General features: G+C 42.9%; 2 protein-coding genes across 8 annotated transcripts in view; one reads left to right on the top strand and one right to left on the bottom strand.

The window, feature by feature from the left end:
* Nucleotides 1-27368, bottom strand: part of TDRD9 (tudor domain containing 9) — a 107559-nt gene that overhangs the window by 78775 nt on the left and 1416 nt on the right. For 2 of the 7 annotated variants that reach the window (XM_077910763.1, XM_077910764.1), the window contains exons 1-3: nucleotides 26971-27239; nucleotides 10459-10565; nucleotides 1639-1736 (exon numbers count right to left, since the gene is read on the bottom strand). In XM_077910763.1, coding sequence (XP_077766889.1) covers nucleotides 1639-1736; nucleotides 10459-10565; nucleotides 26971-27170 — 405 coding nt within the window. In that variant the 5' untranslated portion in view covers nucleotides 27171-27239. Of the gene's footprint in view, nucleotides 1-1638; nucleotides 1737-10458; nucleotides 10566-26970; nucleotides 27246-27368 lie in introns of those variants that run through there. The other 5 variants (XM_077910769.1, XM_077910767.1, XM_077910766.1 and 2 more) reach the window with 5 other exon arrangements.
* On the top strand, nucleotides 17220-19440 carry RD3L (RD3 like). The gene is made up of 4 exons (XM_077908482.1): nucleotides 17220-17415; nucleotides 17606-17706; nucleotides 18094-18399; nucleotides 18768-19440. The coding sequence occupies exons 3-4, from the start codon at nucleotides 18101-18103 to the stop codon at nucleotides 19063-19065; spliced, it is 597 nt and encodes a 198-aa protein (XP_077764608.1). The 5' UTR covers nucleotides 17220-17415; nucleotides 17606-17706; nucleotides 18094-18100; the 3' UTR covers nucleotides 19066-19440.

The raw sequence follows: 27368 nt of genomic DNA, 5'->3' as shown, positions 1-27368 counted from the left end.
ATCTAAAAATGCAAATACTTGGAGTACCTGGGTGGCTTAGCCGGTTCAGCAGCTGCCTTTGGCTCAGGTCATGATCTCAGTGTCCTAGGACCAAGCCCCCATTGGGCTGCTTCTCCCTCTGCCCTTCCCCCCATTTGTATTTTCTCTCAATATTTAAAATAAAATGAAAACATTCAAAGATTTCTATAGCTCTTGCTAAGTCTAAATGCCTATTATTTTATAATTTTGTAATGAACCTTATGTAATTGTCCTGAGAAATATGAAAGCACTGCTGTTACTACCCTCAGGTGGCTTTAAAATTTCATTTGAGGGGCACCTGGGTGGCTCAGGTTGTAATCCCGGGCTCCTGGGATCAAATCCCACATCGGGGGGCCATAGGGGGCCTACTTCTCTCTCTGCCCCTCAGTGTCTCTCATGAATAAATATAACCTTTAAAAAAAAGATTCTTAAAAAAATTTCATTTGAAGTTATGCAGATACATTTTCAAACAATTAACTTCCACTGTTCCACTTACAGACTGTATGGAGCATTTTTAAAACTACAATCCAATTCCTACCCACCACTCCCTGACTCCATCCTAAATTTATCTAAGCTCTCATCTCTCTGGCAATTGCTATGGTTAGAGAATTAACAAATTAATTAGAGTATAGGCCTCTAAAACGTAATAAAGAAGATCTATGGGGACGCCAGCGTGGCTCAGCGGTTGAGCGTCTGCCTTCGGTTCAGGACACTATCCTGGAGTCCCAGGATTGAGTCCCACATCACACTCCCTGCATGGAGTCTGCTTCTCCCTCTGCCTATGTCTCTTGCCTCTTTCTCTGTGTCTCTCAAGAATAAATTAAAAATCTTAAAAAAAAAAAAAAAAGATCTACGAAAGTTGTATGGTTCACTAAAACAAAAAACTTAAATTTGGAATATTAATGGTTTAGTTTTATCTGCAATTGATCCTTCTGCTAACATATTAAAGGTTTCAACACACTCATTTCTGACCTGGTTTAATAACATGTAATTAGGGGCACCTAACGTGGTTCAGTCAGTTAAGCATCTGCCTCTGGTTCAGGTTATGATTTCAGGGTCCTGGGATAGAGCCCCGAGTTGGGCTCCCTGCTGAGTGGGGAGCCTGTTTCTCCCTCTCTTCCCTTTTTGTGTTCTCTCTCTCTCTCTCTCTCTCTCTCTCGTATAAATAAATATTTTAAAAAGAATAACAACGTGTAACTAATTAAAAACGTTATCCTGCTGCAATATCTGGCCCAGTACTGTTCAAAAAAGTGGTATGTCAATGACTGATCAATTAAAGAGCCAGTGGAATGCTAAAGAGAACTGTGGCAAGGGGGCATTATTACTTTATAAAAAGACTTGGCAGTGAGTTTTTTCAAGAAGCTGCTCTCCCAGAGACAGCACGTGTTTACATATAGCTATCTCAGAGAAGGGAAAGCTGAACTGAAAACAGAGCCAAAAGGAAGACCATCAACACGGTTATTTTGCAGCTCAGGCACATGCCCCTCTGTCTGCTCTGGAGTCTGGCACATGCCAGGTGTTTGCCTGGCACCTTGTCACTTTCAAACTATAACCCCAAAAGGTTGGACCTCAGGCATTTATTCAAAGAGAAAACTTATAATGTGACAAAAATAATTTTACCTCTTCTTTACATCGATTTATAGGCAAATCAGGGTATTTATAATGTGTCTCTGGGATGCATGTCATATTGTTTAATTTAGTCAAAGCTGGCCTCGGACCTGTATTCAGACAAAAGAAATGCAATGCTATTAAGTATCTGAAAAAGGAAAAGGTAAACCACCCAAAGTTATGTCTAATCTATATACAGCATATACACGTATACACAAACAAATGCAGAAGTACATTCTACAGGCTAATACTGAAAGCATGGTAACCAGAAAATTCCCTCAGTATCCACTATCAATCATTTATGCAAGCTGTGCACACTCTTACACCCGAGCACACTCTTACACTTCCATCACAGCCATCAACCTGGTAGGCTCAGCACCATCTTCTAGATTAAAAACCTGCCAAAAAAGGGGGGGGGGGGGAGGAACGCCTGGGTGGCTCAGTGGTTAAGTGCCTCCTTGGGCCCAGGGTGTGATTCTGGATTGAGTCCCGCATCAGGCTCCAGGCAGAGAGCCTGCTTCTCCTCCTGCCTACATCTCTGCCTCTCTGTGTCTCTCATGAATAAATAAAAATATTAATTAAAAAAAAAAAGCCTGCGGGGATCCCTGGGTGGCACAGCGGTTTGGCGCCTGCCTTTGGCCCAGGGCGAGATCCTGGAGACCTGGGATCGAGTCCCGCGTCAGGCTCCCAGTGCATGGAGCCTGCTTCTCCCTCTGCCTATGTCTCTGCCTCTCTCTCTGTGTGTGAAAAATTAAAAAAAAAAAAAAAAAAAAAAAAAGCCTGCAAAGCACAGTAACTGTCACTTAGTAACGTGAAAATTAGTAAAATGATGCCTTTTAGAATGGCATCAAGAGCACTCACTCCCACCACTCACTGACCACTGCAGACCCCACAGGAAGATGTGCCCCTTGCTCCTGGACACACTGCTACCATCCCAGCAGGAGGAAGGAAGGTTTTCTCCTGGCCTGGCAACAGCCCAGCCAATGACAGATGGTCCAGCCAGCCAATGAGTGACTGCCTCAGCCCAGCCAATGAAAAACCTCTACATGAAGGAGTTCCCAGTTTCCTCAATGGACTTTCTGTTTACAACACCCCCCACCCGCCCCATAAAAGAGCCTCCTGTGCTTTGTCCTCAGGACTGTAGGTGGTTTTCCCATCACTCATCCTGGATGGGAATTCTGTTATTCCTGGATACATCCATGTTTTGCTGGTGAGATAACTGGCAGTTTTATTTTTTAAGGTTAATAATACATTACAGTTAAAGAACAAACTTTTATTTGAAATTTCAATATAGTGCACCAATTTGTTAAGTGCTAGTTCCTTACTACTATAATAAACTGGTGGTAGACACCAAATGCCACTTACAAACTACAGGTATCCTGAAAAGGAGCAACCTGACTCTGATAAAGATGCACAATACAGCACTCAGACCACTAGCATCCTCCTGTAAATGCATCCCCTTCTCTCCAGCAATGCTATAAATTCTGGACCTCAAGGCATCACCTGACAAACTGACAAGTCATCAAAATTCATGGGATACAAATTTTTATTGGGAAATAAGTTTTTACTTCCTAAACCCTCTTTCAAGGCTCCCACCTCTTCAAAATTTAGCACCCACTCCCTTTCCTCAGATCTTCCCCAATGCCCCCCTTCTTCCCTTTCCCTCCCAGCCCTTCATTTCTCTGCCCCAGCATCTCCTCCCCTCCTGTGTTCTACCACCATTCTTTCCCACCTGACACATATTGTGTCATAAGTAGTCTAATCATAAATAATTAAAATAAAGCTATTCTCCCATTTTTGAGTCAAGATGTGTAGTACTTGTTCCAAATTTTAAAAACAGAGAAGCCACATCTGTTAAAATCTCTCAGAGCAAAGGTAGCTCTTTGGTGGACAACAGCACTCTTCCTAGCGCACCAGAACACTCCTAGTCCTGCCCTCAACTGCTCTCTGATCTTCTGCTCAGTACAACTGGCTGCCAGACTCTCAAAAACATGCATTCTTCTTCCATTCTCCTGTCTCGCTTTCCTCCCAACAATCTTCTCAGCTTTTAAAGAACACCCACTAATGCCATGCTGTTTTCCTAAGTGGCTCACCTACACCTGGTCTCACCCCTCCAGAAGGCTCTCTCAATGAAGGAGTCCTTAGAATTAACACTACCTGACAAACTTGAGTTGGAGCAAAATTCAATGTCTTGGATAGTTCCTAATTTAAAAATGGTTCCAACAGTTCTTTTATTAAAACTCTGAATGGTGGCTGGGTATCCAGACCAACCCACAAAGGTAAGGACTGAGATATTTACAAAAATGGAAAAATAAACACCTTCCCATGCTTGATGCTGGTAGGTTTATCAATCAGTAATAGGCCTTTTTAAATATAATATAGGAGAGGGATGAGAATCCACACAGCAGCCGGGGCTACTGAGCCAGGATGCCATTGCAAGATGTAAGAACAAGCAGTAGGGAGAGTGGGATTGACAAATCCAGGAGGAGCTCTACAAAGAAGCGCTAAGGTGACAAAGACTCTAAGAATTACAAAAAGGCAGCAGCTATGTTGTTTGTGAAGAGACTTTTAAGTCTCACTTTACTGTGCTTCTAGCCTAGCTATTACTTTGACAACATTGATGTAACTTACATTCCTTGATTACATGCATTCTGAAGGCTGCTACCTAAAAGAAATCTGACAAGAAAAAACTTCTGAAAGTCTTAAATCTATTGTCTAAACCTGAGTCCTTCCTCCACGGAATATAAACACATTGGATGTTTCTAGGTCACTGGCTGAAGCACACCCAGCACAAATCATGTCCTGCCTCCACATCCACCGCCAGAGGGGGACAGGAAACCAAACAGGGAAACATTCACGGCCTTGTGGCTCTTTAATCTGTGCATCAGCAACAAAATCAAAGGGAGGTGACCAGGAAAAGCATCATGGTTAATTTCTCAAGGAAAAGGAAATGGATAATTTAGAGCAAGCCAGCAATCTACAAAGGGCAAAGTTAATCCAAAAGTGTCACGAATAAATTAATTTTTTAAAAAGCAAAAGTGTCATGAAAACTACCTTAAGCCCAAAATTCACAATTTTTATTTTCCTATTATAATTTTATCCTGTTATTAACATTAAAATATTTTAGGGGCACCTTGGTGGCTCAGTGGTGGAGTGTCTGCCTTCTGCTCAGGTAGTGATCCCAGGGTCTTAGGATCGAGTCCCACATCAGGCTCCCCACAGGAAGCCTGCTTTCTCCCTCTGCCTCTGTCTCTGCCTCTCTTTCTCTCATGAACAAAATATTTTTTTAAAGATTTTATTTATTTATTCATGAGAGAGACAGACACACAGACAGAGGAGAAGCAGGCTCCATGCAGGGAGCCCGACGTGGGACTCGATCCCAGGACCCCAGGATCACACCCTAGGCCGAAGGCAGGTGCCAAACCGCCAAGCCACCCAGGGATCCCCCAAAATATTTTTAAAAAATTAAAATATTTCACATGAACAGAAAAAAACTGAAAACATAAAAATTGCTAGTTTCTCTTCACTAAGTCACTCCACTATATTCCCATCAAGCATATACAAAAATCTAACAAAAAAATTCTGCAGTTATCCAACCAGTATGTACTGGATTTGAACTGCAAAATATAACATTTCTTTACTTAAAATTTAGACACTATGCATTACAGAAAATAAGTTTTATTACTGCATTACTGATTTAACCATGAAATTAAATCTTCAAAATAAGTCCCCATATATCACTTTTTTCAAGTACTGACTGGCATTCTGAATACAAAATTAAACATAACGGGTTTTCTTTTGCAGTTATTATATATTTCATACAAGCCATTCTCTTAAAATCAGAAGAAAAGCTAGGAGTAGGATGAAAACAACTAAAAATATCACCACGTGAAAAAGGAAGTAGCATTTAATCATAAGCTGAAGACATCATCCCAGGACAACTCAAAACTGTTGTAGGAAAGCAAAAAAAAAAAAAAAAAAAAAAAATGCTGCAGGAGTCCACAATCTGAGATCAGGCTCAACCAATTCAGAAATGCCATCAGATCTCAATTTTTTTTTAAAAGATTTTATTCATGAGACACAGAGACACTTATTCATGAGACACAGAGAGAGAAAGAGAGAGAAAGAGGCAGAGACACAGGCCAAGGGAGAAGCAGGCTCCTCATAGGGAGCCTAATGTGGGACCCGATCCCAGGACCCCAGGATCACGACCTGAGCAGAAGGCAGATGCTCAACCACTGAGCCACCCAGGCATCCCTAGATCTCAATTTTTAAAAACAACATACCTTTAACTATATAAAACAATTCTAATGCAATTTATAGAAACTCACTGAGTGTGCATTCTTGGATTTATATTTAGAAATAATTTTTTAAACTTAAATTCAATTAACACATAGTATATTAGTTTCAAAGATAGAGTTCAGTGATTCATCAGTCTTATATAACATCCAGTGCTCATTATATCACTCACGCTCTTCTTCATGCCCATCACACCTAGTTACCCCACACCACCCCCATCCCCCTTCCAGCAACCCGTTTTTTTCCTAGAGTTATTAAGAGTCTCCTGTGGTTTTTCTCCCTCTCTAATTTCATCGTTTTATTTTTTCCTCTCTTCCCCTATGATCCTCTATTTTGTTTCTTAAGTTCCACATAAGAGTGAGTTCGTGATAATTGTCTTTCTCCAACTTATTTCACTTAGCATAATGCCCTCTAGTTCCATCCACATCGTTACTAATGGCAAGATTTCAATTTTTTGGTGGCTAAGTAATATTCCATTGTATATATACACCACGTCTTTAATCTTTATCCATTCATCTGTGGATGGACATCTGGGCTCTTTCCATAGTTTGGCTATTGTAGACACTGCTACTAAGAACACCAGGGTGCATGTGCCCCTTCGGATCACTACATCTGTATCTTTGAAGTAAATACACATAGTGCAGTTGCTGGGTCATAGGGTAGCTCTATTTTCAACTTTTTGAGGAACTTCCATACTGTTTTCCAGAGTGGTTGCACCAGCTTGCATTCCCACCAATAGTGGAAGAGGATTCCCTAGAAATAATTTTTAAAACACTTTTATATAGATGAAGTAATATCTGTATCACATCAAAATCAAAAGTACTTTGAAACTAAGTATTCTATAACTGGATATAATCCATGGTGCATGACTGGTTCTGGAGGTATGGGTGTGACCTCCTGGCTCTAATACAGACCCACCCAGAGACAGAAACAGCTGTGTGTACACACACATGCACACGTATTAACTTCATCTCTCTTCCCCAATGCTCCAGAGGCACCTCAAAACCTGGAGCAGCACCTTCATACCTCCCATGGCCCCTTCTCCTCCCTGGCCCCAGATCCAACCATACCCTGTGCAGTCCATCCCATGCCCACCCATCCGTCCCCTCCCCCACCACAGCCCGACTGCCATCAGACAGTCATCACCACCAAATCTCTTGCTGGGCAAGACCACCCCTCTTAACTCTCATCCGTTTGCTCTGACCTCCTCTCCAACAGGACAACAGTGGTCTTCCCAAAACACGGATTTAATCATATGACATCCTCCTCCTCCATTCACACTTATCCCAGGATTAACCTAGAACCTTTTTTTGTTTTTTAAAGACTTGAGAGAGAGAATAAGCAGGGGGAGGGACAGAAGGAGAGAGGGAGAAGCAGACTCCCCACTGAGCAGGGGACACCACCCCTCTGCCAATACGGGGCTTGATTCCAGGACCCTAAGATCATGACCTAAGCGAAAGGCAGATGCTTCACCAACTGAGCCACCCAGGCACCCCTAACCTAGAACCTTTAATGGCTTCCCACTATTCTGAGTATCAACACCAAAATTCCTAGCTATGGCCCACAGCCTCTGTCATTGGCCATGCCTCTGTCTCATCCAGCCCCATCCAGTACAGCCGAGGTAGTTCTCTACTACTCCTGCAATAAACTAAGTGGCTTAAAACAACACACACTCTCTTACAGTTGTGAAAGACAAGTCCAAAACCCATCTCACTGGGCTAAGCACAAGGTGCTATATGGATGTTTCCTGCATCTGAAACATGGCTCTGAAAAGAATCTGTTCCCATACCTTTTCAGCCTCTAAAAGCCACCTGCATTCCTTGACTTGTGGGCCCATTTCTCACATCACTCCAACCTATGGCTTCCACTGTCATATCTCCTACTGACTTAGATCCTCCTGCCTCCCTTGTTTAAGAACCCTGTAATGTCACTGGGGCCCCCAAGGCAATCTCCCCATCCCAGTTTTTATGTTCCTTTTATCCTTGAAGGTATTGGAGTCACATATTCAGGGGATCCAGATGTAAACTTCTTGGGGAGGGGTGCTATTACCAGCCTACAACTAACCATGCCCAGGCCGCCCACCTCCACTCTCGATTCCCCAGCAACAATGTCTGCTTAAGGGATGGAGCACCAGGCCTCCTCATCACAGACCCTCTTTACATACTCTCTCTACCCAGATCTTCACACTGCCCAGGTAACTTCTATAATCCTTCAGCTCTAGGCTCCGCTGTTACTTTCTGATATATCAGCTCATATCAGAAACCCCTGTCTCAGGCCCCCATAGAGCTGTCTTTCAGAGCATTTATTTCTAAAAGCATTTATTTGTGTAACTACATGATTAAATGATAATCTCTGTGATTGGAGGGATCAATTATTACTTATCATATTCCCAAAACCTCATACAGTCCCTGGGACACACCGTGACAAATACTGGTCACTAAATGAATCCTCTGAATGTAGTCAAAGCTGTAATTTATGTGACTGCCTGCTGAAAAATTCCCGAAATATAAAGATGCCAGAGACAGAGAAAGCAAATAGCAGTTCCAAATATTAATCCAAATCAAGTTACTAGAGCAGACACTTCAAACTGCAGGCATTCATTGGTAACCCAGCTACTTTCAGACAATGGCAATCCCATATGGCATACTCCAGGAGCAGCAGGTGGTATGCCCCAGGGTCAGTACATATGGGTGTAACCAGAAGGATCACATTACACAGTCATCTGAAAACTAATACAATTCCCCAAATGGCAAGATTAGATGATGGATATCTTTGCATAATAACACATATGGCTATTTCACGCTTCTACAGAAGATTTTACTCCACTACACATCCTCTGTCCACTGACATTTAAGAAACCTCCAAGTCTTCCCCTAGACAAGCAGTGAAGTAATCAACACTCTTACATGTACAACTCTGTACTTTTCTTAATGTAGGTAAAAACTGGATCAAGGGGCACACACATTTTGAACTATCACTTCTGGTGATAGTGTACTGGACTTGTCAGACAAATATTCCTCCTGAGGGCAACTAAGCAGTAGAGAAAATACACAACAAAGGGCACTTAAGTGAGGGAACACCGTAATGAGGATGCCTACATAAGGTTAAGAACACAGAGATGAAGGCAAAGAACTCAAGAGATTTTTGCTTTAAGGGGAAACATAAGCAATGAGAAATCAACTTGAATATAGTATAGTGACCCAAACAATGAGAAAACAAAACTAAATGAGACAGTGGGGCACAGATAATGGCTCAGGATTTTTCCAGAACTGGTGAAAGATACAAATATTCTGTACTGTCAAGAAGCCCAAATAAATCCCAAGGAAACAGATTAATGTACTATTATGTATGGACTGTAATTTGCAATTTTTAAAAAGGCTAAAAAAGGAAAGGAAAATACTCCTCTAACTTCAACTTCTGCCCCAGAGTCTGAGAAGTACATAACATAGAAAAACAGGAGACAGAACTTAATAAACTGATAGAAAGTTTATGATAAGGCAACAAATCAAAAGTTGACTTCTGTCATACAAATAGAGCTTGATGCTAATAAGATAACTAGCTGAGGAAAAAAAAACTGCATACTCACAGAAAATAAGCAGCTAATCCAAACACTAAACAGTTATACCCAAGGCACGTGGGGGGTCAGGGGAACAGGTATTAGGAAGAAATTTTTACTTTATACATTCATTATTTAAAAATTAATGCATTTATTGTTTCAAAAAACTATAATAATTTTTAAATAAAAATTTTAGGTAATTCTAGAGGGGCACCTAGCTGGGTCAATTGGTGGAGCATGCAACTCTTTTTCTTTTCTTTTTTTTTTTTTTTTTTTATTCATGATAGTCACACATAGAGATCGAGAGAGAGAGGCAGAGACACAGGCAGAGGGAGAAGCAGGCTCCATGCACTGGGAGCCCGACGTGGGATTCGATCCTAGGTCTCCAGGATCACGCCCTGGGCCAAAGGCAGGCGCCAAACCGCTGCGCCACCCAGGGATCCCGCAACTCTTGATCTTAGGGTTGTGAGTTCGAGCCCCACACTGAGTGTCAAATAAAATCACTAAAAAATTTTTTTAATTTTAAGTAGTTTTAATTAATAGTAAGGTAAAGGACTACTATTAGTATTTCAAAAAAAAAAAAAAAAAGACTATTTAGAAACTGTATTTAAAAGAGAAAAGGGATCCCTGGGTGACTCAGCGGTTTAGCACCTGCCTTGGGCCCAGGGCATGATCCTCGAGTCCCGGGATCGAGTATCACATTGGGCTTCTGCATGGGGCCTGCTTCTCCCTCTGCCTGTGTCTCTGCCTGTCTCTCTGTGTCCCTCATGAATAAATAAATAAAATCTTAAAAAAAATAAAAGGGAAAAAAATGACTGAGTCCAACATACACTCACCCTCTCAAAAAAAAATCTTGAACTAGCAATACGAATTCTTTGTTGACCAAAATATTACATTTTTTAAAGACTTTAAAGAATGTTTTAATTTGTGAATAACTCATGCAGCATACTTTACAATATTTAAAGATACCCACTTACCTGGCCTGCTGGGTGACTGATCACTGCCATACATATCAAATTCTTGTGCTTCAAGCTGTCTGTATTTGTTAATATACTCCATTTCTGAGCTCTTCCGGCTAAGCGGCCTGCAAAGAATATTCAGTGTTAGTATACTGCTTTTGAAAACTCAAGAAACCCCATGTGCCAGAAGAATTTTTGAATAGTTCCTTTTACATTAAGTCATAGAAGAAAACATGCAAATGGTCAATCAGCAAATGAAAATAATGCTCCATTCCACATCTACTCACCACTTAGGTGCAAATTAAAATAGTGAGAAACCAATTTCCTGCTTCAGAGTGGCAGAAAGAAGGAATATTGTCAGATCACAGCGGAGAGTGGCAAATGGAAGACCCTTTGGTATCCTAAAGGGCAATCTGCCCGTATGAGCCACACTTTTCCCTCAGTGTCTTCAGTAGAGCAGTATTTCAACATATAGACAAGGAAGCACATGCACAGACATGCATGGAGGCATTCATTTATTCAGCAAAGATTTATCGAACACTCAGCACATGCAAGGCACTGCTGGAGACACTAGAGATACAGCAGGAAACAAAATGAAGTCCTTGACCTCATGAACCATCACTCTAGTGGAGAAGACGTAACAGATACACATACTTAGTGATATGGAGGAAAAATGTAAAAGGCAAGGGTATAAAGGACTCTAGGGAGGAAGAGTACCTTTTCATAAAGTTTGTGATAGTTAAAACCTGAAAACAAATGTCCAAGGGAGGGCTAGGCTAAACTACGGCACACTCCTACTTAGTTTGTATCTTTTAAAGGACTGCCATGGCTATATTCATACTAATAGGTAAAAATATCCAAGATGTTAAAAAAAATAAAAGACAACTGCAGCATGATATGCAAAATATACTGTCAATTATGTTTGCATTATCAATATCTAATTTAATTGCTGTCAGAGAAAAAACCATACAGTATCAGTCCTTGAACTATGAGATTTACTTTAATAAAATGCTATTTGCATTAAATCATACTTTTGCCGGATATTCATAGTTGATAGCATTCTTTTGGTTACCGTTTACCTGACACTTACTCGTTAATACATTCAACAAATTAATAATTATGGGCTGTCTCCATGCCTGGTGCTGTCCTAAGTACCTGGGACAAAGCAGCTGCCAGGGGCACCTGGAGGGCTCAATCAATTAAGCATCTGACTCCTGATTTTGGCTGAGGTCATATCTCAGCATTCTGGGATCGAGACCTGTGTGGGACTCCATGCTGGGCACAGAGCTTGTTTGAGGTTCTCTCTCCCCCTCTCCCTCTGCTTCTCCCTCCCCCTAGGAAGCTGGCCAACTATCCTCACGGACTTATTACTGTCTAGTTGGGAAAAGAAAGTAAAACACAGTATGTTAGAGATAAGTCCAGAGAGAGTAACACGGCCAGGAGGAGAGATGGGGGGAGGATGGCTGTGATGCTAATACGATGATAGAGTGACATTAAAGCAAAGATCAGGGATGCAGGGGTGGCTCAGTGGTTGAGCGTCCAACTTCGGCTCGGGTTGTGATCCTGGGGTCCTGGGATCGAGTCCCACGTCAGGCTCCCTTCATGGAGCCTGCTTCTCCTTCTGCCTGTGTCTCTGCCCCCCCTCCATGAATAAATAAAACAAAATCTTTTAAAAAAAATAAAGCAAAAATCAGAAGGAAGCAAAAGAGGGGCCGTGCAGCCCTCTGAGGGGAAAGTCCTCTGATGGAGAATATCGGAAAGCCCTGAGGCAAGTATGCCAGAAGAGTCAGGAGGCACAGGGAGCCTGGAAGAAGTGGGGGGCCTATAAGTACGGGGAAGTGGGGGTAGCTCCCTGGGAGGTGAGGAGGCAGGCTGCAGGCTGGCACAAATTATAAAGATTTTGGCTTTTGCTGAGATGGGTTTTAAGCAGGGACACAGAAATAGCAAGATCGAACTATTTTAACAGGATGCCCCAGAGCAGCTGAAGCAGGGTGAGGTGACAGGGGCAGACACAGCAGAAGCAGGGAGACCACCTAACACAGCAGCACAACAACCAAGGCCAGAGACAATGACAAAGCTTGGACAAGGGTGGCAGCAGGTAAGGGGGAGCCACTGAAGTATGCTGGCATGCTAGAGCTGGGTATGAGAAAACAAGAGTCAATAAAGATTCCCTGGTTCCCACTGCTGGGAAGACCAAACACACACACTGCACCTCACCAAATGAAGCTATAAAGCCAGGACAGAACATGTGGGCTGTTGTTGGGAGTCTCTGAAAGCACAGTAAGGGGAAAACAGTGGAGGAAGACCAGAATTCAGAGCACCAGCAGGCAAACCAGGGGCACCCTGCCACTGTTTACCTCTGCCATCCCCTCCTGGCATATGCAGACCCAGGCCATGGTGCCAAGAGAGCAGCCCAGAAGTGCCTTGGTGCCTCGGAGAGCAAGAAAGGATCTTTTCTCCTTTCTCTCATGTTCCAGGGGTCAGCAAGAGCCTCAAACTCTAAGGAGGGGAAATACTCTCTCCAAGAGGATAGGGTGGACCCTCACTGCCTTCTTTCCTCCTGGGTCTTCCCACTGCTCAGGCCCAGATGTGAATGCAGGCAATTGCACGGGCAGCAAACGTGTAGTAGAGCAGAGAAATAAAACCCCAGGCTTCTGGCCAGAGTACCAAAAAGGGGAGCTGACTCCGGGACAGGAAAGAAATTGAAACCCGCCCGCCCCCCCACACACACACCAAGGCCATCCATAAGCTACTGGACTCACTCCAAGGCTGTGCAAGCATGTGCTGACTCCAACAGCTCATCAGGAACTGAGAACTGAGGGCTCAGCCAGAGAATGGCCAGCAGGTGGCAGCGGGCAGGACGGACCCAGATGGCAATGCAATGGCTCTGAAAACCCGAGACACCTCGAACCCCACAGGTAGGCTGGTGAGAACTTGCCGTCTAAACATAGCTGCTCAGGATCCTTGGGTGGCGCAGCGGTTTGGCGCCTGCCTTTGGCCCAGGGCGCAATCTTGGAGACCTGGGATCGAGTCCCGCGTCATGCTCCCAGTGCATGGAGCCTGCTTCTCCCTCTGCCTATGCCTCTGCCTCTCTCTCTGTGTGACTATCATAAATAAATAAAAATTAAAAAAATAAATAAACATAGCTGCTCAACTGCATTCCCCAGAGGACCCTGCAAGCCCTAGGGTCCCAGGATACAGAACGAGGACAATCTCCAGAACGGAGCAATGACCACTTAGTTTGGATACTGGCTATCCACCCTGGGAACCAAAAAGTCTGACCCTACACCTCACATCAATCTCAAATCAACTCCAAACTGATTCAAAACCCAGACACTTCTGTTTTCAAGCCTGTAAAGCTAACAATGTTCTCTGATGTTCAACAATTTGAACTAGAGAAGACCCATAAACGAGAGCACAAAAAAGGAAGTCAAAAAGGAGAAGACCAACAAAGCAAACTATCATTTAAGCTGATGAATAATGTCTCTAGAAAGGTTAGAGAGCAAAAGCAACGGTCACTCAGGAAAACACATTTGCAGCACATGGCATAGGAGTACGTTAATTTCTGTAAATTGAGAACATATGCACAACCCAATATAAACCTGATTTTTAACTTTAAAAAGTACATACATCAGTGTATTTTAATTAAAATATTTTAAAGAAAGGACGCCTGAGTGGCTCAGCAGTTGAGAGTCTGCCTTTGGCTCAAGTCGCGATCCCAGGGTTCTGGGATCAAGTCCCACATTGGGCTCCCTCTGGGGAGCCCGCTTCTCCCTCAACCTGTGTCTCTGCCTTCTGCTGGGTCACTCATGAATAAATAAAATATTTTAAAGAAAATACTAGAAAAAAATTAACACAGTTTTAGTTTTTCCTCAAATATTAACTGCATCTTTTTTTTTTTTTTTTTAAGATTTATTTATTTGGGGGGCAAGGCAGAGGGAGAGAATCCCAAGCAGGTTCTTCTATGAACCTGGAGTCCGATGTGGAGCTCAATCTCATGACCTTGAGATCAAAACCTGAGCTGAAACCAAGAGTTGGACACCTGACCAACTACACCCCCTAGACACCCCTTACCTGCATCTTTAAGGGCCGAAAGAACGAACCAATAATCCAGAACTTTAAATCCAGTAGCAGAGGAATTAAAAACAGAAGGCTACCAGTCTCCTTACAGCAACAAGTCCTCCCTTCACTGCTGTCAAATGCTGCTGAACACCATATGAGAACGCCCTGATGGAAACATATCAAAGTCTCCCTGGCTCCCCAGTATGCCCTCAAGTTCCCCAGATGTTGTCTTCCCAAACTTATTTTCTTATGTGCTTCCTTGCGCATCTTAAAAATTTACATACAAACACACACTATGAATGCTACGGTCCTATTTCACTCCAAGTCTTAGAAAACTGTGTACCATTCAGCTAACAAGATGCAGCCCAGAAAATCAAGATAATGACCAAAAGAGAAACTCATTGGTTTCATAGTTTTAGTTTCATGTCTTCCACACAAAATATCCTAACGTTGCAATTCATTAGAAACAACTCATTTATTCAACTTACTAAAATGTTTACTAAAATCCAAGTTAGGGACACCCGAGTGGCTCAGCAGTTTACCTTCAGCCCAGGGCGTGATCCTGGAGACCTGGGATCGAGTCCCACGTCAGGCTCCCTGCATGGAGCCTGCTTCTCCCTCTGCCTATGTCTCTGCCTCTCTCTCTCTGTCTCTCATGAATAAATAAATATTTTTTTAAAAATCCAAATTAACCTGATTATAGCCTAATAAACATGGAGGATTAACACAAAGGTACTTTCTTACCCTGATCTCCAAATATCTACTTTCTCCATCTACATGGTAGTAAAAGCACAACTGGAATACTTAGGCTCTATGTCAAACAGTCTCAGGAGCTAGGACAGAATAAATACATTTGATAGCAACACCAGTAGCATACCCTGAGTGCTAGAAACACAAGTTTACACAAGTAACACACTAGAGGATGGCGTGCTGAATGTAAGCTGACTGGTAAGAAAAGCTCTGCGACGGCTGGACCAGAGCAGTGGTCACAATGACAAGACAGGTGCTAACTAAGTGTCCTGGGGGAGGGAGACTATCTTCGAGCAGCTCTTTGTGTACTAGCTCACTGATCTTCAAATCTCCAAAAGGACACTCCTTCCCCAAAAAAGGCTTTCTTCCCTGCCGTCCCCATAGAAATGGGGGAGGCCTACAGTGGATTAAACCACCCCAGTAATCTGATCAGTCTACTGGACAAGTCATGTGCTCCTACTGTCTTCCCACTGGAAGGTCCTCTCCCCAAGGACAGACTAAGTCTGTCGTGTGCACCACTGCACCCCCAGTCCCCAGCCAGCATCAGGACACCACATAATCCACAAACATCTGCTGAGGTGACTGAAAGCCAGCAATTCCAATGGAGGGCAGAGCAGAATCTAAACAGAAGGGAGAAAGAGAACAAGAACAGAGACCAATCTTTCTACAAGTTCTAACAAATAGTACAGCCAAGGAAAACATGCTGATGTTTTCCCTAAGAAAAACATTAGATGGTATTTCAACTGGGCCCTAGAAAAGAGAGTTATGATGTAGATAAATGGAAAAGAGAAAGAATAAATACCTCAAAAGACAGAGCCAGTGTGAGACAAGTGTCAGGGCCATCAGGCCTGCCTGAAACAAGACATACTCCAGGGGAGAGTGAGAGGGAAAGTGGTAGGAAGGGATAACACAAGACTGTGGAGGGCCTTGGAAAGAAATATAGTTTACGTTCCACACCCAATATATTGGATGTTATTATCTCAGAGGCAAAAAAAATAAAAATTAAAGCAATAACAAGGTGGTAAAGGGAGAAGTGTCAGGATTCATTGTAACTTTAGCAGAAAATCTGGTAGGACATTTCTGTCATGATGAACTTTCCATTCCTCTCCTTTTCATACTACACACAATGTAATGTGAAAACCCTCCCGTTGAAGACAATGAATGCTGACATGGGGCTTTTTCTCACACACAAGCAATAAGAGCTGCAGGCTGACCATACACATCACTCCTTATCATGCATGACATGCAGGGCTGATGTAAGCCATGTCTAATCTTTATGGTTCATTTGCAGGAAAAAGCAACAGAAAAAAATAAATGTTATAAAAGGAAAAGCCACTAGGTAGTCATCTAACACAGAACCGGAGAGTAAAAGACCTGTCCGCTCTTGAGCCAAAGACACACAACAGCTGAACAAAAACAGCACGATAAAGAGCATTATGCATTGGTACTCGCCCCAACAGTAAGTATGAGTCTCATCTTCAGTTCCAAAAAAAAAAAAAAAAAAAAAAAAAAAACTATAATTACTTTTTTTATATATATAATTACCTTCTTTAATGAATTAGAAAATTTTGTTTTCATCTTTATATATTCTATTTTTCTCAACCTTAATCCATTTTTGCTATGTTTTTAAGGAAATCATAAAGCATATTTTAGAGTTACCTACCTAAGCATTTACATCCTCTGGCAATACAACTTGCTTAAATATACAAATGTAACTACTATTTTAAAAGAGAATGAATACAGAAAACCTTTACTAAATACTTCGTATGACAGATATCAGCATTCTCTATTTTCCTCAAACATAAAAAATTTTCTCAGAATGGATATTTTGCAAATCATCAAGACTGATCTGTTTTTCCAGCTTTCATTGGAGGGGACAGTGACCTGGCTTCTAGATGGCCTGAAAGTTAAGCTGAAGAATAAAAGCAGTGTGGTTATTTTTAGAGCTCTACAGGCATAAAAATACAGCACTAAACTGTGACCTACAGCTATGCACAGCAGAGCATCACACCATGCGACAGTCTTCACCGTAGCTGGGAGCACATCCGTGGTGCCTCACACTATCGTTCTCATTTCATCACCAAAGTCAGTCTGAGTGCATTTAGGACCAGAAGCCCATTGCTGCCGGCATCTTTTTCAAATAGACTGAGCAACATTCAGAAGGTAGACCATTATATAATTTGTGAAGATTAAATAGTAAGTTATTTTTGTCATTTTTTCTAGCTTACTTACAAGGTGAATTAATGAGCATTCTCTCTAAATGAAGACATCACAACCTCATTCCTAACATAGAAACTTATTTCAAATACAGTTTCAGTGGGTAAATAATAAGGCGGCTTATTCCTTCCAACAGAGGATATATCCGGGAGAACCTATGCCCAAGTAAAATACAGCTTCATCACTAATTCAAGCAAACTCTTTGGCAACAACACATCGGATTCATCGACTTACCAGGTACGCTTTACACCTTTTCTACACAAAACCTAAGTCAAAAGTATGTTTATAGATAGCACTCCCTATACGTTAATATTTTAAAGCCTCCTAAGAACTTTTAATAGCAAGTATTAATGTTATTTTTCACACAATGTTCAGTCTGGAGATTATCTCTGACTTTGTATGTTTCGTTTCTGCTTAGCTACATAAACATTTTCAAACCTTGGTTTTTGGTACTGACCTACTTAGAAAATGAAAAGCTTTAATCCATGCTCTAATCTTATTCTGACCTGTATATCTAACCAGTGAAAAACTCATGCACTTTTCTAGCAAATTTGTTGTAAAGAAACATATTTGCTCATCAGGACCACATTTTATGCAAATAAACAAGTGAGAATATTTCCATAGGCTAAAAATGCCACTTTTTGGCTGGATGAAATGGCCAAAATATGATTCCTACAATCCCACACACTATCCTGGCTCCGATGTAGTGACAAAGACTCTGCTTCGGGAATTAAAGTGGCATCTGAAGGAGCGAGAGAGATTAATACAAGAGATCGAAAATGAGCAAAAAGTGAAAAAAACAGGTGTGGATTATAACTGGCTGAGAAACTATCAGAATCCCCACACAACCATCCCAGCTACTGAACAACGACAACTTGAAGTCCTTTGCTCACAAATTCAGCCTTGTCAAACTGGAACTATTCTCAGCAGGTAAAAATACTATGTTCTCTTTTGTGATATTTTGCTACTGTCAAGTCTAAGTTACTCATACATCTAGACTAGAAATTGTATTCTATCATATAAATTCTTTAATCATGTGTATCAAACCCAGCAACCAAAATCCCCAAGGATAGGCTGGACTAAAATATCCATTGACATCTTACTGGCTAGGAAATATTTTTAAATCACAATCAGAATCTCTTTACTAAAGAAGCATAATTTTAAATAAATGTGCAGATTACTCAAAAAGGTGAGCAACCACTATACAGGGTTACATTACTTAAGCTTGTATTTTTGGAGATAAACAGATGACAAAAGAAAATTTCTGAATTGAATATTCATTACTGGTTTCCCTGCAGATTTCGAGAAGTTTTAGCAGAAAATGATGTACTGCCATGGGAAATAGTCTACATCTTCAAGCAAGTTCTGAAAGATTTCCTAAATAGTACTGACAAAGGTAACCAACAAGAAGGCCCAGAAGAGTCAGGGAACACGGACTGTCCTATTCCTTCTGTGATTCCAGGTACAAGCTCCAGGAGTTCAGACAAAGATGAAATACCCACCATTTCCAGTTATGTGGACAAAACCACAAAGAACAGGTTCCCAGCATTCTCACATAGAATATGGAACCTACCATATTATTATCCATCAAGTTAAGTTACTTATAAATCAGAGCAGTTTTTATAGCCATCTTTAGAAGCAGAATTCTTAATATTAATACGAAAATGTAATGTAATGTAATTTCTCTGTTGCAAAGTCAGATGTTAAGTAGTTTTTAACTATGCATTCTGTGTTTAAAGTGCTCCTTTTTTATCCACTCTAAAAATGCAATGTTTTATTCAACTGTACACTTTTAACTAAAATGATTGCTAACATTTTGAAAAAAATGTTTGAAGTATTTTCTTATACCTCAAACACATCTCACAAGAACAAGTATGGACTGGACAAATTCTGTGTGAAAATTAGACATTAACCTTAACTTTTATTCTGAAAGGAAGCTATGTAGAGAATAAAATAAATGATTGATATGAATCTTACTTTTACAATAACACAGAACCCACTCCAAATCAGTCATTTTCAGTGGGGAGGGGGAAGATGGGCAGTGACAGAGGAAATAATGCCCAGTTGAAAGTCTAAGTAGTCCTTTCCTTCAACACTCAGATTTGTTACTAATAACGTTTTAATCTCGGTCTACATTATCACATAGATATCAGTGGGAAACAACAACAACAAGACTTGGTTCATTGAAAATAGCAAATATTCTGGGGCACCTAGGCAGCTCAGCAGTTAAGTGTCTGCCTTGGGCTTAGGGCATGATCCTGGAGTCCCAGGATCGAGTCCCATATGGGGCTCCCTGCATGGAGCCTGCTTCTCCCTCTGCCTGTGTCTCTCCTGCTCTCTGTGTCTCTCATGAATAAACAAAATCTTTTAAAAAAGAAAAAAAATATTCAAGACTAAAACTCAATACACACTCTAAAGAAACCTATCTGACTTTTTTCCTGGATTCTTGTGCAATATCTACACCATTCTGAATGGGGCCCAATTAAGTCTTTAATCCTGTCATACATGGTGTCAACCTGATCGGTGTTTCATAAGACAAAGTAAGTGGAAACCCAGCTCTAAGTGGATCTAAAAGACCTCTCACTCCTGTTCCCTTTTGATTGTTTTCATGAGCTATCTATGGCTCTTCAATCACCATAAAAGTCTTAGAGTGGAAACTATGTGAGGTAGAGCTAAGTGTCTCCAGAAGTGCATGATTGCTTACTGTGCAGTGAATACAGAACAAGAATTTTAGTATATTGCCCTAATGGTGAGAACAAAATTTGTTTTAAACGTGGAGTCTGTCTATGAAATGCACACTAGAACTGGCCACCTCACCATGTGGATTAGGAGATATAGACCAGAAGGATGCCCCAAACACTATTCTCCCTACAAGGCACCTCCATCAGCCACCACACGAAGTGACCAAGCCCACCACACTGTTGAGAGGCACCATTCTCTGTCCAGACAGGAAGAAGATGATTTTAAGTTCCTCTTGTCCAAAGCTTTCTGCAACTGAAGAAGATGCAGATAGTTACATGGCCCACTAGTCCAGGAGAACAGGAACCCTATGCTGCTCTAAGTCACCCATGATGTAATCAATTCCAGAACTAGACTCTAAAGGGGAATGGAAGAAATAAACTGCATTTTGGTATGCAAAGTCTCCATCTCTCACTTTGTTTTGGCAATATCCAAATAACCACGTTTCCTGTGAGAGCACTGGAGTATGTAATTTAAACTACAGTTGTTCCTAGAAAATCTACAAATCAAATAGATATTTTAACACAAATAATTTCCTGAATATTAACAGATCCCCATTCTGTATGTTGAACTGCCTATAGTACCTACAGTTGGCAAGAAGATTAAGGTAAAAAACATGGGGGGGGGGGGCTGCAAATGGAGAATAATACTAGGAAAGCTTCAGGCATGTTTTATAGAGAGAAGCTATTGATGTAGGGGCTAAAAGCTTTAGCTAGGAGGGCACCTGGGTGGCTCAGCGGTTGAGCATCTGCCTTCAGCTTAAATGTGATCCTGGGGTCCCGGGATCAAGTCCCACCTCACGCTCCCCGCAGGGAGTCTGCTTCTCCCTCTGCCTATGTGTCTGCCTCTATGTGTCTCATGAATAAATAAAATCTTTTCAAAACATAAAAATAAAAGCTTTAGCTGGGAAATAGTGAGGTAGGTACATTAATCCACATAGAAATACTCTGCATATCTGCACATAATAAGCTCTCACAAGCTATCGTTATTAACCAGCCCAATCCATTTAACGATGCTAAAGTCGTTCTTCCACATGCCAGGCACTGTGAAAAGCACCGTGTATATTCCCTCACTCAATCCTTACCTTAAAAGTGGGTAGTATTATTCCCACTTGACAAATGAACACACAGCCTTGGACACATTCAATGTCTTGCCCAGTATCAGTGAACAAGAGGGCAAAGATTCAGGTCAGGCCCCCTGCATGCCTCCAGCCCTCCCTTGTCTTCTGAGCTCCAAATGCATACAGTCAATTGCCTACTTGACACCTCCTTTTGGATGCCCCCAGGCAACCAGAGTCATAGAGGTTTGTTTTTTAAAAGAACAAAAATCAAGAAAGGAACAAAGAATCAAAACACACATACACAAACAAAAAGCATAGCTCCTTAAACACAGCACTTCAGCTCAGTAAATGACACCACCACCAAGCCAGCCAATTCTAGAAACCAGAAATATCAAGATCATCCTGGATGGTGGAGGAGCCAAAAAATACCCCATAAACAAAAGACTTGGGGCACATGTTAAGTGCTTTAGAGGAGGAAGAAAACGTTGAAAGAGATTAGAGAGGCAGAGAGAGGAGGTGTGGGAGGACTCCCACAGCTGTGGCGGCCACAAGAGGCCTCTGTAAGAAGTAAACATCGAAACAGGGCCCAGAATGATGGGGGCAGTCATGGGAAGAAACTGGACTGGGAAGAAACTGGACAGGGAAGAGGGGGACTGCTCCAGGAAGAGGAGTAAATGCAGAAGCCCCAAGGGCAGAAATGAGCCCAGTGTCTTCAAAACACAGAAAAAAAGCCAGTGTGGCCAGAGCGCAGATTAGGCAGATGCAAGACGGAAGAAGGTCTGGCAAGCCATGAGAGTCTATGCTTTAACCGCATTGCAATCTACTCACAGAAAGTTAGTTACACATCTACTCAAAGAACTTTAATAGGAGTAAATGTTTGCTCATTTGTTCATTCAACCGATGTTACCTGAGCCATCTATCTCACGTCAGGTATTCTAGGTGCTAGAATAAATTGTTGGGGGCAAGGATGGAAGCTAGGAGAATAAAAATAGAAGGCTTTTGCAATAATCCAGGAATGAGATAATGGTGGTTTATTTAGTCCAGGATGGTGAAAGTACAGTGAAGTGTACTCTTATTCTAGAAACATTGCCTTGATATTTTCATTTGCATTGATATAGTTGCCTTGATAGTCTCATTTGCACTGATTACACTTACTCATACACACACACACACACACACACACTCACTCACCTCTTAGGGAAATCAACTATGGTCAAAGGAGTAAGGCTAAAAAAAAAAAAAAAAAAGGAGTAAGGCTGATTTCATGATTCAGTCAAGGCAGGAAAGGACAAGGACTCCACTCTCATTTCTAGTATATCATAAGCACCCAAGAATTGGGATCTACCAAGGTGCTTCATTCACACAAACAAGTATCTGGGTTTCTACTGTATGTCAGGCCCTGCACTAGGAGGTGGAGATTCAGTGACAATCCATTCCCTCACAAAGTTGTTACATGGGTAAAACAACATAAGGCAATTCCTTTAAAAAAAAAAAAAGATTTATTTTTATTTATTTATGATAGAGAGAGAGAGATTGAGAGAGAGAGAAGCAGGCTCCATGCCTGGAGCCCGACACGGAACTCGATCCCGGGACTCCAGGATCGCGCCCTGGGCCAAAGGCAGGCGCAAAACCGCTGAGCCACCCAGGGATCCCCAACATAAGGCAATTCCATACAAGTACTGAGACAGGCACAGAAGGAATACTAGGAAAACAGCTGTTTACTTAAAGGGTTACAAGACTGGGCAGCCCCGGTGGCCCAGCGGTTTAGCACCACCTTCAGCCCAGGGCGTGACCCTGGAGACCCGGGATCGAGTCCATCAGGCTACCTGCAAAGAGCCTGCTTCTCCCTCTACCTGTGTCTCTGCCTCTCTCTCTGTCATGAATAAATAAAACCTTAAAAAAAAAAAAAAGAGGGTGACAAGATCACTCACTTGGTTTTCCTCAGAGCCTTCCAGCTGTTCCTTCTCACCGTCCTTTGTTCATTCCAGCTTGTCAACCTCTCAATGTTAAAGGGCTCCAAGCTTGGGTCCTTGGACCTCTTCTCTCTCAGCTTTCACCCCCTAGGATCCAGCACCCATAATGTGGGTGAGCTCATCGGTCTCAAAGCCTCTAACCCCCCAAACATCTGGCTCCAGCCAGGTTTCTTTCCTCAACTCCAGACTGCCTACGTTTACTGTTATCTACCAGTGTTGTCAGGTTAACGTGTTCAAATCAAACTCCTACTGTTTCACCATACACCAGCTCCTCTTGCAGCCTTGCCTTTCTCACTAGATGGTAACACGTTCCAGGGCCCCAGCCGGAAACCTTGGTGTCACCCCGGATCGTTTCCCCACTCAGGTTCTGTATCTGATCCAGCTACAAGGTCCTTGCCTTAGGAATGCACCCAAACTGCACTACCGATTACCATCTCCACTGCTACAGTCCTGGTCTAACCTATCACCCTCTCTCTTCCTGGATGATAGAATAATGAGCCTTCTCCAGAGAAACAAAACCAACAGGCCTTGTGTGCAGATACACAGAGAGAAAAGGGAGGAGGAGATTTAAAGAATTAGACCCGCTGTCTGGAAACCCAAAGAAAAGTTGCAGTCTGAGTCTGAACGGAGTGGCAGAACTCCTCCTTGCTTCAGGAGGTCAGTCTTCGCTCTAGCCAGGTCTTCAACTGATTTGGTAAGGCCCACCCACAATTTGGAAGGTAATGTGCTCTACTAAAAATCCCTCAACTTAATTTCATCCAAAAAGTATATTTACAGAAACCTCCAGAATCATGCTGAACCAAATACAGGTACGATGGCCCAGTCAAGCTGACACAGAAATGGTGATGTCATAGATTATATCAATAGACTCTTCCCTGATCTCCCTGTTTCTGCCATAGGCCCCCTTCAATCCATTCCACACGGCAGTGACTGTTACAGCCAGGGGTCACGTCACAGCTCTGCTCAGGACACGAGAGAGCCCTCCAACGGTTCCCCAGCGGCCTCAGATGAAGCAGCAAAGTCCTCTGTGATTTCAGAGACAGTTCTGGACCCAGCTCCATTCCCTCTCTGACCTTGCCTATTCTCTCTATGGCAGCCACTCCAATCCAGTGGCACATAGATACAGGACACTTTAATTAATGGTAAAATGATCTAGCAAATTAAATCTGTTAAACAGACAAAAAGGTCTTTAAAAAACATAGCCTTTGTGAGTGAACAGAAAATAAGAATCCTTGGAGAATGACACATACATACATGAACATCTGTGCAAAGCCCAGATACTGAAAAGCAACTCTGGAGTCAAACATCCATCCTACGTAATATAGTAACATGAGAAATGAGGGTAAGTTTCTTAACTTACCTGATCCTCGACTATAAAATGGGATTTCTCTGGTCTGTCAGGACTGAGACTTGTCCCACCTGTGTCCCCTGACACAATGCTCAACATGGCAGGCACTCAATTCACGTGACACATATTGAGAAGGAAAAACTGAATTAGGTAAAAGAAACTGGGTAAAAAATCACCAGATGTGATTATTTGAAGTGTTTATATAGGAAAGTTTTCCCTGGAACAAAGTATACTTTAAGGTGCTAAGGGGTCTCACATTTTCTATTTCTCACTCTTTTTTTAAAAAAGATTTTACTTATTTATTCACGAGAGACACACAGAGAGAGGCAGAGACACAGGCAAAAGGGAGAGGCAGGCTCCATGCAGGGAGCCTGATGTGGGACTCGATCCCAGGTCTCCAGGACCACGCCCTGGGCTGAAAGTGGCACTAAACCGCTGAGCCACCCAGACTGCCCCTTACTTTTATTTAATACTAGTGGTCACTACTCACATGACTCAAAGTTGATTTAACGACTCTTGTGGACTGAACTCCAGAAGCTCAACGCAAGTATCTGAGCATCGCTGTGTGCCAGCCAGTGTAGTTGAGACTGGCTTTCAGGTCAGTTCACCCTAAATCAATCCCAACCGTACTAGTGTATTATTTTCTGTTGTTACCCTAACAAATCACCAAACTCAGAAATTCAGCAGCTCAAAACAACAAATTTATGATCTCACAGTTTCTCTAAATCAGAACTTCAGGTAGAACCAAACTAGATCCCCCGCTTAAGGTCCCATAAGGCTAAAATCAAGATGCTGGCTGGGTAGCTCAGTCGGCTAAGCCTTTGACTCGATTTCAACTCTGATCATGACTGAGCCTCGGGTCAAGCTCCATACTGATCATGGAGCCTGCTTAAGATTCTCTACTTCTGTCCCCCCACTATGCATCCCTCCCCCGAGACAGTCTCTCACTCTCTCTCTCTCTCAAGTAAATAAATAAAAAGTTGTTGGCAGGACTACATTCACTCCAAGAGGCTCCATTCTGGTTGTTAACCAAATTCAGCTCCTTTATGTTGTAGGATGGAGTTTCCCATTTCCCTAATAGCTGTCAGCTGGATCCCATCTTTGCTCCCAGTTGCCCACATTCTTCTCCTGCTTCCTTTTGGCCCAGTCTAGCAACAACTGGTCAAGTCCCTCTCATGTTTCAAATCCCTGGCTCCAGTCAGAAACGGTCTCTGCTTTTAAAGTTCATGTTATTAGACAATCCAGGTAATCTCCCTATTTTAGGATCTGTAACCTAAAAAAAGGATTTTGCCGGTATAATATAAGGTAGTCATGGGTTCCAGCGGTGTTCTTTGTTGAGGGGTGAATCATTCCACCTATCATGACTATTAATCACAGGAAGTTAGGCAAGCTACCTTACCACCCAAGTCTGTTTCCTTCAGATTTCTACAAAATCAAGAGAATGCCATCAATCTCAGTGGGTTATTTCAAGGACTCAGTAATACAGCTGTATTTGAGTGCCTACTACAAGGTAGAACCTCTGGTTACTAGGTATGTGGTAAGGTCCCAGGATGGGACTTCCCGAAGTACTACACATCAGGCTCAAAGCACTACACAGACAAGCAAGCCTCGGCATTATTTGCCTGTCTCTAGTCATCTACCTGTTTCTAGTTACCTACAAAAGTTGAAACGTTTACAGCAATTTTACAAAACCCTTTTGTATGTTAAATATGATAGTATTTTACTTTTAAGATTTTATTTATTTATTCATGGGGGGGGGACAGAGACACAGGCAGAGGGAGCAGAGCAGCAGGCTCCATGCAGGGAGCCCAAAGTGGGACTGGATCCCGGGTCTCCAGGATCACATCCTGGGCTGAAGGCGACGCTAAACCGCTGAGCCACCCGGGCTGCCCTGTAGTATTTGAAATTCAGCTTGTGTTTTGTCTGTTCTTCATTCCGTTACTCTGAAATTTCATTTTTCATTAATTTTTCAAAGTCTTAGTCCACAATGGACTAGAAATTTTAAAAACTGGTCCTGTACGGTTATAAGGACATTTAAATCTGCACTTTCGGTTCCTGAAAAGTTCCAGAATTTACTTCCACTACCACAGTGAGTTCTTTAAAAGCAATTCTGCTCTGCCCCTTCCAAGCTGGGGAGGAGCATCAAAGGAAACGTTTGCCACAGCTTTACTCCTACTCGCCCAAACCTGGAAGCCAGCCCGTGGCCGTCCGCGCCCCCCAGCTGCTCTACAAGATGACGTCTACTAATGGACCCTGAGAAAGGGCCCCGAACCCTGGACTGGCTCTGGACTGGCCGGCCTGCGGGGGGCGGCGGGCGGGGGGACCGGCTCACGCGGCCTGGGGGAAGGCGCCCGCCTCGCGCACCCCCCGCCACGGCCTACCTCCTGGGCGCCGCCGCTGCCGCCGCCGGCTGGGCCTGGGCCGCGGGGCCGAACCTGGGGGCCGAGTCCCGGCGCTGCGCCTCGTCCCTGGCCGCCTCGGCCGGGAAGGCGGGCGGCGAGCCCAGCAACTCCACATCCGTCACGGTCTTGCCGATGGTGAACCAGTCGTTGATCTGGTCGAGGGTCAGCTTGCGCAGCATGTCGCCGGCCTGGCGTCGAGGCCGCCTCAACTGCCCCGCGGAGCGGCGGGAACAGACGACGCCGGGAACGCGACCTGGCGACGGCGGGAACGTGGTCCGGCCCCGCCCCGCCCAGGCCCTCCAATCAGAACGCGCCAGCGCCCCCCCACGTGACCCAAACCTCGTGCCGCAGGCCCCGCCACGCCCAGGTCCTCCAAT

Source organism: Canis aureus, chromosome 9 (genome assembly GCF_053574225.1).
Source record: "Canis aureus isolate CA01 chromosome 9, VMU_Caureus_v.1.0, whole genome shotgun sequence".
Classification (NCBI taxonomy): Eukaryota; Metazoa; Chordata; class Mammalia; order Carnivora; family Canidae; genus Canis; species Canis aureus.
Note: the sequence above shows the minus strand (reverse complement) of the source record. Positions and strands in the feature narration are given on the sequence as shown.

What these genes read in the sequence shown, in the direction of transcription:
- RD3L (XM_077908482.1), top strand. Translation starts at nt 18,101, where the DNA reads ATGCCACTTTTTGGCTGGATGAAATGGCCAAAATATGATTCCTACAAT. An exon ending in ACTGGAACTATTCTCAGCAG is followed by an intron (nt 18,400 to 18,767) that starts GTAAAAATACTA and finishes GTTTCCCTGCAG; the next exon opens with ATTTCGAGAAGTTTTAGCAG.